At 37.0% G+C, this 11,635-nt stretch overlaps 1 protein-coding gene and 1 pseudogene across 1 annotated transcript; one reads left to right on the forward strand and one right to left on the reverse strand.

The window, feature by feature from the left end:
• Positions 1-354: 354 nt before the first annotated feature.
• LOC125196059 (26S proteasome regulatory subunit 6A homolog) lies at positions 355-4,757 on the forward strand. Its single transcript, XM_048094420.2, has 10 exons — positions 355-565; positions 669-785; positions 1,762-1,869; positions 2,342-2,533; positions 2,618-2,809; positions 3,022-3,140; positions 3,300-3,387; positions 3,644-3,763; positions 3,921-4,061; positions 4,357-4,757. The coding sequence occupies exons 1-10, from the start codon at positions 452-454 to the stop codon at positions 4,432-4,434; spliced, it is 1,269 nt and encodes a 422-aa protein (XP_047950377.1). The 5' UTR covers positions 355-451; the 3' UTR covers positions 4,435-4,757.
• A 2,644-nt stretch (positions 4,758-7,401) lies between these two features.
• LOC125193406 (putative late blight resistance protein homolog R1B-16) lies at positions 7,402-10,350 on the reverse strand (annotated as a pseudogene).
• Between the last annotated feature and the right edge of the window lie 1,285 nt (positions 10,351-11,635).

Consider the following 11,635-nt stretch of genomic DNA (forward strand, 5'->3'; position numbering starts at 1 on the left):
AGTGAACGGAGGGAGTATATGAATTTGATAATTTTTTCATTTTATGAATTTGATAATTTCTTTCATTTCTATAATTGGCATATGTTTATGTCAAGTTCTATCATCTTAAATAAAGACCCTATTCATAATAAGGTGAGAATAATAAATCAGTGAAGAACCTATAAATTCCATTCATTAAAAAATAACATGATCTATTTATGTATTTTAGTTTTAATCGTTTTAAATTGTTTGTGAAGATTCTTAATAGTAGTGGTATTAAAAAAGTGTAACCCAATGGGCCGTATTAGCCCATACCCAGTACAACATCTAGTGGCCCATATCTACTATACCAGTCCCCTTCTCCAAGCTAACCATATCAATACCCCTCTCGCTTCCGTTCACCTCTCCACTCTCTCTCTCTCAACAAATTTCACACACCCGATTACCGACCTTGAACCATAGTTGGATCAGTATGGCCACGCCGATGGTGGAGGACAATTTTGAGGACGACCAGCTCTCCTCCATGACTACCGAGGACATTACTCGCGCCTCTCGTCTTCTGGATAACGAAATCCGTATTCTCAAGGTCTCAATTCCGACTTTCAGTTGCCGTGTGTTTTGGATGAATTTCAATTTTGTTGTGATTTTAAGTTCTGTTGCGATCTGATCCGGGTTTTCGCTTTTGGCAGGAAGAGTTACAGAGGACCAATTTGGAGTTGGATTCATTCCGCGAGAAGATTAAAGAGAATCAGGAAAAAATTAAGCTGAATAAGCAGCTTCCTTACTTGGTCGGAAACATTGTGGAGGTATTAAATGTAGCCTTTTACCCTATCTAAATTGGATTGTTTGATTAGGCCTTTTATTCGTTGCTTAGGGTTTCAGATTACAGCTGGAGAAAATGTATCCTACTTATATCTTCTTCTTTTTTTTTTGCCTGGTTTCTGCACCATATTTTTCTGGGGGGTTTTCAAGATTTACCAGTGCTTGGTCTGTTAGGAATGGGGAGTCAGCGGGGTGTCTGTCTCATGTTTAGCCAACCTCACATTAGATGATGGACATTTAAACAATTTAAGGATGTTTTATAATTTTTCTACCCACATTATTCCTTGTTTGCTAAGTGAACACTATGCTTTAGTGGATAATCAAAGTTGTTGAGCACTTGAGCTATAGAACGATATTTGAAATGGAAACTAAGCGAACTATGAAATTTTGATTAACTGTATTGAAGCCAGGCCACCATATGATCCAAATCCATAGGACTGCCTTTACCTTTTGTATTGTTGTCCGTCATATTACATTCAGTTTTAAACTTTTAATATCTTATGCAGCTGCTATCATGTGTGTGTGTGTCAATTTATTAATGTTTTGGTGTCTATAGACTATAGAAAGCAAGAAGAGTATGTTAGTTATACTTTTGTTTTGTAGCCAAAGATGAGGTTGAGTTGTGGTATTATATCCACTTCTTACTTCCACTGTAACTGAACTGACACTCCCAGTCACTTATTTACTTTTGTGGATGCCCTGTTCTTTCAATATCTTGCAGTATTTTAGGATGTTTCCAGATGATATTATCTGGTGGTAGGTACACTGAAAAACAACTTGTAAGGGAAATACCTATAAGGATACATGTGATATTAGTCATTTTTAGGAACCAAATCCTGTGTGATCTACAGTGGTGGCATTCAAATACAAAATTACATGTTATGTTCTAGTGAATTTTAGTTTCTTTAGTTATGATTTGTGTACCACCAAGAGATCATCACCTTTTATCTGTTTTCTCAGATATTGGAAATGAACCCAGAGGAAGAAGCAGAAGAAGATGGTGCAAATATCGATCTCGACTCACAAAGGAAGGGAAAATGCGTTGTGTTAAAAACATCTACACGCCAGGTAAATAGCAGACTAGCATGTATTTCTCACTTTGCTCCATTGCATGATGCCCTCCGTCTCTTATGTTTTCATGTATGTGTGGTCTGATGTAGGTGTAGGGGAAATTGTGTGTATATTTTTGCCATTTCATAGGTCCAAGTCTAGTTCATGTTGGCTGAACAGAAAACGAGATGTGATATCTTAACAAATTTATATGCTCATCTAGTGGAATTGAATCCTCTATAGATTTGAATATACTTGGAACATTAAAGAACTCAAATTTGATAGTAATGATTCGAAGTTCCTTTCACTTGATAAATAATTCCTTCTTTTGACTTCAACTATATTAATGCCGAGCTGAACATATTGAAGGAACACTTATTTGTGAGATACCCAGAAAGGGCATCTGCACTGGATTTCTAATCCATGTAGAACATATGAATATTTCAAACCTTCTAACATATTAATCTTTCTTACAATCTGTCGATTGCAGACAATTTTCCTGCCTGTAGTTGGTTTGGTTGATCCTGATACGTTGAAGCCTGGGGATCTTGTTGGAGTAAACAAAGACAGTTATCTGATTTTGGATACTTTGCCGTCTGAGTATGACTCTCGTGTTAAGGCTATGGAGGTTGATGAGAAACCAACTGAGGACTATAATGATGTTGGTGGCTTGGAGAAACAGGCAATTCTCCCTTTGATCAACTCATAGGTCTTGTTCTTGTCACTTCTTACATTGTTGATGAGACAATCCTTGTTCACATTTCAGATTCAAGAGTTGGTTGAGGCAATTGTGTTGCCAATGACTCACAAAGAGAGATTTCAGAAATTAGGAGTTCGTCCACCGAAAGGAGTCCTTCTTTATGGTCCTCCTGGAACCGGGAAAACTCTAATGGCCCGCGCATGTGCTGCCCAAACAAATGCCACTTTTTTGAAGCTAGCGGGTCCCCAACTCGTTCAGGTATAGTATGCTCGAGATTATTTTTAATTGTACCTGATTTGTTGTGCATGTGTACCCCAAACAAATACCCTTGTAGTGCATGATTCAACTCGTCCAGAGTTATTTTTTATTTCAGTACAGTTGACCTGTATTTTACTTGATGCATTTTGGCTCTTTTTGGTAAGTTTGTTATTAACTGTGTGTACTCTAATAATGTTTTTATGTATTTTTAGATGTTCATAGGAGATGGAGCAAAGCTTGTTCGTGATGCTTTCCAACTCGCTAAAGAAAAATCTCCCTGCATCATTTTTATCGATGAGATAGATGCTATTGGTACAAAGCGTTTTGATAGGTAGGTTGTGTGCAGTTTGCATTGCTGTTTTGGGTGCCTCACAACTTCCTGGATCATGAATTTCTCCAATATACTGGAGGAGTATTGAGTCCTTGACTCCCTTTATATCGAGGGCTCTGGTGTTGCTTAGCGGATAACAGAGAATATTTTCTTATGCAGTGAAGTTAGTGGTGACAGAGAAGTTCAAAGAACTATGTTAGAATTGCTCAACCAACTTGATGGTTTTAGCAGCGATGATCGCATAAAGGTTCACTTCTGCTTCTTTTAATCCTTCTTTCAGTAATATCTTTTGCTTCCATTTCAGTAAGTGACTTCTTTGATAGTTGTTTGCTCAGCAGCATGACAGTGCTTTTGTTAATAGTATATATTATAATTATAATTTGAGATCACTTACTGTGATTCCAATATTGTGTTTGTGCTAGCACACTTGATATCATTGCTCTAATTTCTTTTATTAAATGTCATGGTCTCTTAATGCATTTACTATTTATTTGTGCATTCAGGTAATAGCAGCAACAAATCGAGCTGATATTTTGGACCCTGCCTTGATGCGGTCTGGTCGATTGGATCGTAAAATAGAATTCCCCCACCCTACTGAAGAAGCAAGGGCTCGCATTTTACAGGTATGTCTTCAAGCCGATATTGTATTACTTTTTCTTTAGTTGATTTTTTTTTGTGTGTGTGAAGTGCCTTCAGTCGGTTTTGTTTATATTTAATGTCCTACATAACAGTGCTAGAGTTGTTATGAGTGCATGCTACTGATAGTTTCTTTAACTGCAGATTCACTCCAGGAAGATGAATGTTCATCCTGATGTCAACTTTGAGGAGCTTGCTCGCTCAACAGATGATTTCAATGGGGCTCAACTTAAAGCGGTTTGTGTGGAAGCAGGCATGTTAGCTCTTCGCCGTGATGCCACCGAGGTTGGTGCTCATATCTGGATGATGATGATGTGTGTGTGTGTGCGCGCTTGTGTCAAAGTGTGCCAAATTGTCCTATTTATACGTCATTCTTTTGCTGCTTATGCAAGATTCTTTAATTGTTGCTGTTTGTCAGAGTGATGAATTAATATCAAATGCCATAACATAACATTATACTGATTGGTGAAACTCGCATCTGAAACTAATAAGATTGCCTTTAAAAGAGCTGTCTGAAACATGAGACCCAGCATCTCTTTGATTGTACTTATGTGCTAGTTCCTTCAAAATTTCTGCTCAGGTGAACCATGAAGATTTCAATGAAGGTATCATCCAAGTTCAAGCGAAGAAGAAAGCCAGCTTGAATTACTATGCTTAGACTACAGGTTCCTCGGTGCATGTTGTCCATATTGCTCAGCGCAGGAGAATGACTACGTTGCCGTTTGAAGCACACCTTCATTTATATTAGGCTCAAGTAGAAAGTTTAACCCTCACCCTAAACTGAGCTGTAAAATTTGAGGCAGTCCATGGCTCCAAGCAAATTACAGGTGGGTTAGAATGTGATGATACTTTCTTTGTGATTTTGTTTGTGTATTGAATTTATCATGCTGAGCAATGTAGTAGTCTCTTTATATGTACAATGAATCAGTTTTAAATGTTTGGATGATACACTGGTGTTCAATTTGGTAAATTTGTTGTCTCGGTATTGTTGTTGTCGAGTTACTTACCAATTATTACTGATTATACAACGAACATTAGTACTAATTAGATATTTGTTGGTTTGAGTGAAAAATATAAGACTCAACTTTTATTAATGTATGCATAGAGATGTGATAACTTTCTTAAATTGTTAACTCTGTTAATTTATTAATGTAGTGCCTGTTCGGTTTCCAAGATAACTTTTATCTTCTCCATTCACATTTTCCACCAAATTTTAGTTAACAATTGTAGATTTGGGCATGTTTCGGCCCATTTGAATGGACTCATTTTCACCTAATCTCATGACTAACCATCTCACCTCACTCCCTCCTACTAATTTGTCCATCTCCCTCTCCTCATTATTCTCCTCTCCACCCTACTCTACAACCATGCATAAGACTAATTTAATCAAGGTCTATTTTAGTATATCTTACACTGCATCTCAAGACAATTTTGTTTCATGAACCGAACAGCCACGCAATTCGTTATGTGTGGGTGATGAGATTCCATTGATGCAGAGCCAATTCCAATAGACTTATTGGAGGGTCCCATTGACGTGCATCCAGTAGGAATTGAACCTACGAATTTGTCAATTATGAGTTGGGCACTTTAACCATTCAGCCATGGATGCTTAGCGGGGATCCTCGTACATGGTGAATAACCAAATTCCAATTGAAATGAAATCTTTAGGATAAATCAATGCAATTTAGGAGGAATCAATGAAAGGACATCAATTCCAATCCTGGATTTTTGAATTGCGAGAGATATTGAGAGAGATCAAGAATTCTCACCATTTCTTAGATTCATGGATCCAATTCAATTTAGTGAGGTCTTTCATTCACATTTTTTTCCACCAAGAACGTTTTCTAAAACTCTTTGACCCCCGAATTTTGAGTATCCTACTTTCACGCAATTCACAGGGTTCAACAAGCAATCGATATTTCACGATCAAGGGTGTAATACTATTTGTAGTAGCGGTCCTTATATATCGTAGTAACAATCGAAATATGGTCGAAAGAAAAAATCTCTATTTGAGAGGGCTTCTTCCTATACCTATGAATTCCATTAGACCCAGAAATGATACCTTGGAAGAATCGGTTGGGTCTTCCAATATCAATAGGTTGCTTGTTTCGCTCCTGTATCTTCCAAAAGGAAAAAAGATCTCTGAGAGTTGTTTCCTGAATCCGAAAGAGAGTACTTGGGTTCTTCCAATAACTAAAAAGTGTAGCATGCCTGAATCTAACTGGGGTTCGCGGTGGTGGAGGAACTGGATCGGAAAAAAGAGGGATTCTAGTTGTAAGATATCTAATGAAACCGTCGCTGGAATTGAGATCTTATTCAAAGAGAAAGATATCAAATATTTGGAGTTTTTTTTGTATATTATATGGATGATCCGATCCGCAAGGACCGTGATTGGGAATTATTTGATCATCTTTCTCTGAGGAAGAGGCGAAATAGAATCAACTTAAATTCGGGGCCGCTATTCGAAATCTTAGTGAAACACTGGATTTCTTATCTCATGTATGCTTTTCGTGAAAAAATACTAATTGAAGTGGAGGGTTTCTTCAAACAACAAAGGGTTGGGTCAACTATTCAATCAAATGATATTGAGCGTGTTTCCCATCTCCTCTCGAGAAAGAAGTGGGCTATTTCTTTGCAAAATTGTGCTCAATTTCATATGTGGCAATTCGTCAAGATCTCTTCGTTAGTTGGGGGAAGAATCCGCACGAATCAGATTTTTTGAGGAACGTATCAAGAGAGAATTTGATTTGCTTAGACAGTGTGTGGTTGGTAAACAAGGATCGGTTTTTTAGAAAGGTACGGAATATATCGTCAAATATTCAATATGATTCCACAAGATCCAGTTTCGTTCAAGTAACAGATTCTAGCCAACTGAAAGGATCTTCTGATCAATCCAGAGATCATTTGGATTCCATTAGTAATGAGGATTCGAAATATCACACATTGATCAATCAAAGAGAGATTCAACCACTAAAAGAAAGTGTATTAAAAATGTCAACATGATGACATTGAAATATTAAAATAAAGTTGATATTTTAGTTCACTGAGATTAATATATAAAGTGTCAACACGGTGTATTAATGTCAACACAAATTTGTGTTGACATTTTAACGTTTGTGTTGACATTTTAACATGATCGTGTTGATATTTTTGTTACACTGCATTGATGAGTTATCAATTTAAGAAAAGTCAGCATTATAACATATCTGTATATGCATGTATAGGATAATTATAAAAAATAACTACATTTTATTTTAAAAGTTAAAATTAAGATCAGTGCCAAGGATCTCCTTCGGGTGATCCCCATGTTACTGTTGTGTGACACCAAGATTTACGTGGAAACCATCTTTATGAAGAGGTAAAATGAGATCCAACAGTAAACATATCCACCATCTTAATGAGTTTTCTACCTTCAGTTGAAATTTAAAAATGATCGGATAAACCAATCTGGAAGAAAACTGAGAAACCAAACATCTGTTTTTGTCTTCAAATGAAAATAAATTACAATAGAAGAACGTGAAAAAATAAAAGGGTTATTCTTGAGATAACACATGCCATATGTGTATGCTCGACCTCCATTCAAATTCAAGAGATTGTTGTATATGCATGAATCATGATAAAGTAATTTTATACTCTGCTTAACTATTTCCATTGCAAATTTCTCGGAATAGTTTATACATGATTTGCAGAAACTGCAGCATAACACAATGCTCTCAAACTCAATTTTAGAAAACATAACCCTCATTGGGGATTATTACAACTTCAAAGTTGGGACCTGTCAAGATCTGCATTTCTTTGATCTTATTAAGTGGAAGCCAAACCTGAACATGAAACGGAAGATCGTCGCCTTGCAAATCCATTTGTTCCTCTACAATCTCTTTTGCACATTTCAACACCGATTCGCCGCAATCAACCATCCATATTTTTTGAAGTGTTGGTATGTATCCAATTTCAAACGGAATATTCTCCAACCCATCTAAATTAACAATGCGGAGCTTCTCAAGACGTGGAAAGATGGAGCTTGCTTCTGCAGTCCAATGATTCAGGCTATGACATGAAAACAAGCCCATGTATTTGAGGCTAGGGAATTGGCCTTCGAAGTTTTCCCACTTGCCTGTTCCAAAGCATCCAGACCACAAATCGAACTTCTCAAGAAGGGGCAATGAACTTATCTTTCCCAACATCTTTTCCCATTCAAAGTCACCTTTCATCTCAAGAGTCAAACTTTTGAGGGTTTGTGGAAAGGTGAGCTCATATAAACAATCGTTCCCTCTAAAATCATACTCACATGAAATATCAAGGGATTCTAATTTACCCAGACATTTAATATTGCTCAGACTATAATAATCATCATGCCTCATTCCCTTGCTCCCTGAATATTGTATTCCCAATTTCTTGATATTGGGAATTCTCTTAACGATCTCTTCATCGCAATTGAAATTATGTACTCCCTTAAGTACCACTAGATTCTCCAAGATGACAGCATCACCCGGGGGATCTGGGAGAATCAATCTCCTCTCATCCATCTCAATATGCCTCAGGTGAGGCATTTTCCAAATCTTTGCAGGCGCAATGGACTTATGCGGACAAGAAACAATTAATGACTGCAAATTCCAAAGCTGAGTGAAAGAAGAAAAAACTAAGGACATGCTAGAAACTTCAATAGCAACGTGCCGCAAGTTAACGTACTGGAACAATAGTGAGTTCACATGGCTTAATTTGTATACATGTATTGTCCTCAACAATGCATGATTCCGGAACTGTGGAACTTTCCCATATTGGCAAATAATGGAACGAGCATGTGACATAGATTTCAAGTCATCAATGACTTTCTCCTTTGAAGTGTTTTTGTGTATAACAACACGACGTTGGCTATATATGCCTTGAGGACTAGATTCTCCTACCACATGATAAAACCCTTCTTTCTTAGCTTGGCTCACAGATAGGTCTCTTAGCAAATCATGAATTTTGACAACTTTTATATTTCCTGTGGACCCTAACTCATCAACTAGCACAAGATTTCTATTGACTAAGTCTTTTAAGTACTCTTTCCCAATTGTTTCCAATCTTTTTCCATCTGTTGGTTTAAGAAATCCATCATAAACCCATAGCTTGACGAGTGTTGAGATGCTAATAGCATCATCTTCCTCAAACACACCCATGCATAAGAAACAAGGCTTTAAGTAGAGTGGCAATTGATCGTAGCTCGTTTTTAACAATCTCAAGCAATACTTATCATTGTCCAAATTTACTATTGAAGTTAAGTTGTTTCTTATTGATTCCCAACATTCTTGTGTATATTCCATATTTTTCAAAATGCCTCCAACTACAACAACTGATAGAGGAAGTCCTCTACAATTGTAAGCAATTTCCTTACCAACTCTCTCCAAATCAAGAGGTACACGTTCCTCTCCAAACACAATTTTGGAGAGTAGGAACCAACTACTAGCCTCATCAAGAAATTCCATTTGATGGCTATAATGATTGTTTAGTTGGGAACTCAACTGTGATTGCCTAGTCGTGACCATTATCCGACTGCAGTTGTCGTTGTTAGGAAAAAAATGTTGTATTTCATTCCAAGACTCAATATACCACATATCATCCATTACAATTAGAAACCTTTTACCCCACAAATATTGGTAGAGCTCTAATCCAATTTCTTCTTCACTCCTTTCACTTAATTGTTTCTTGTTTTTCTTAGTGCTTGAGAAACAAGTTCACATAGAATCTCTCTTGTGTTGTGTTGTTCAGAAATAGTGGCCCAAGCACATATATCGAAATGCTCCTTTATAACTTGTTTGGAATAAAGAGTTTGAGCAAGAGCTGTCTTACCAATCCCGCCCATTCCAGTGATGGGGATGACTTGGCGCCTGGGTTCGTGTGCAACGAGCTTTTCCATGATCCCATGTAAGACATGATCGGAGAACACCATCATGACACTACTCTTCTTCCTGGTAGAAGAAGAGACAAATCTAAGCCGTTGATCACGGAGCACCACTGCCTTCTCAGCGTTGGTCTCGATCGCCACTTTCTCGATCCGATCCATTTCTTCTATCACATTTTGTACATCATGATACAACGTGGTTGGATCCTTTGGACCTCGAGAGCAACTGAAGAAGCTTCCGATTTTGGCTGTTTTGGATCTAGTGAGATGAATCTTGTCAACAATATGGGATTCGATAATATCTTCAGCCGCGTAAGCTGCATCTGCAATACGCATCTCCAATGGATCTGCTTCGTCGCTGTCAGAAACAGGGGACTTGTAAGTTTGGAGAAATTCTTGCAGAAAGTTAACAATTTCAGTGAGAGATTGAATTTGGTGTTTGTGGAGAGAGATGGGTGGGGAATGATGGTGCTCGATGTCATCTATAGTATTCATTAGAGAAACCAAGGCTGCATAGGCAGCCATGATCTTTATTTTCTGAGAATGTTGGATTGGAATGTGATAGAATTAGGAGAAACCAAAGTTGAAATGATGAACTATAACATAGCAGGTAATTAATGATGATTGAGCTGATTGGTATGGATCTTGGAAATTTCGGGATGAATAATACTCACATAGATGATAGGTGCTGATTTTTCTAGTGCCAATTCATACAGCAAAGAATAAAATATGACTAATGTAATAATAAAGTGCGTTGGCATGAGAGTAGATTTAATACAAGTGTTTCTTTTATACAATCAAGTCGCCAAGTGTGAATATAACGGGAATCTCATTATTGTAAGTTGGAAAGTAGTCACATTCATTTCTTTTATTTGAATCTTATTGATATTTTGAAATGCTTTTTTTAACCGTCCAAATATATGAAACCTTGGCATATTTATAGATTAAAATAAAAACCTTTTAAATGACGTTCTCCATATTAATGAGAATTTTAGTTATAGTCACTAATTATTGATTATTTTGTATTTTTTTTCCTTCTTCTTCAATTTAATTTAAGCTTTAACTCATACTAGTACTCATTGTTTTAACTATTCAATTATTAGTTTTTTAATTGACTAACTCATATTTTCCCTAAGGTTTCTATAATCTATACATATAAATTAATAATGTGTGAAGGAAATTCATAGATAATTAATATCTCTAAATTTGTGAGACATACTAAAAAAGAAAGAGTGCATATTCTTGTGCGACGAATAAAATATAGTATTCCCTTTGTTCCATAGTAGCAGAGTCATTTTGTCATTTTTGTACGTCTCATAGTAATGGAGTCATTTCATTTTTTTAGTAAAAATCAACACTTTTCTTCTCACATTCTTTTCCCGCTCCCTTTCATTATTTTATCTACTTCTTCCTCTCTTGAGTAATTGTAAATATAACTTAAATTTTGAAATTTGTAATAGGACTTGATTTTTTTTTAGTAAAGACCAAAACTGGCCATGAACATATGTTCATTTTACGATTTTGGTCATAAACATTATCTTTTGAATTTTTGAATCCCAAGCATTTCAACTCGGATCACAATCGGTTCAAAGTTAACTATTCCGTCAAATTTTAACGGTCAACATTTTTTATCCCGATTTTGACTAAATTAAGTTGTTACTAACACAACAAAATTTAGCGACGGAACAAATGCATCACTAATTGGGAGAAACTGAGCAGAATCGTGAACAGAGCAATCGTGAAGACGTGAACATATCCGACATCTGCTTCTCCTCCAATTTCGACACTAGGTACGCGCTGTCCCTGACGAACAAGGTGCGACTGTTGTGGTTGAGGGAATTCCACAGTAGGGTTTCGAGGCTGAGCCCAAAGACGAGGAGGTTGCAGGGGGCGGCGGAGCACGGCGGCGATGGTGGTGCAGCTCGTCGCCGGACATGCAGCCGGTGGAGGAGGCGTTGATGGAGGCGTAGTGGAG

This window comes from Salvia hispanica, chromosome 4, assembly GCF_029641045.1.
Source record: "Salvia hispanica isolate PSC_SH4W2 chromosome 4, Shi_PSC_v1, whole genome shotgun sequence".
NCBI lineage: Eukaryota > Viridiplantae > Streptophyta > Magnoliopsida > Lamiales > Lamiaceae > Salvia > Salvia hispanica.

Excerpts from the sequence above, each read along its gene's own strand:
- LOC125196059 (XM_048094420.2), top strand. The coding sequence starts at position 452 with ATGGCCACGCCGATGGTGGAGGACAATTTTGAGGACGACCAGCTCTCC. Across the intron at positions 1,870-2,341 it reads TAAAAACATCTACACGCCAG|ACAATTTTCCTGCCTGTAGT; the intron begins GTAAATAGCAGA and ends TGTCGATTGCAG. Across the intron at positions 2,534-2,617 it reads TTGGTGGCTTGGAGAAACAG|ATTCAAGAGTTGGTTGAGGC; the intron begins GCAATTCTCCCT and ends TTCACATTTCAG.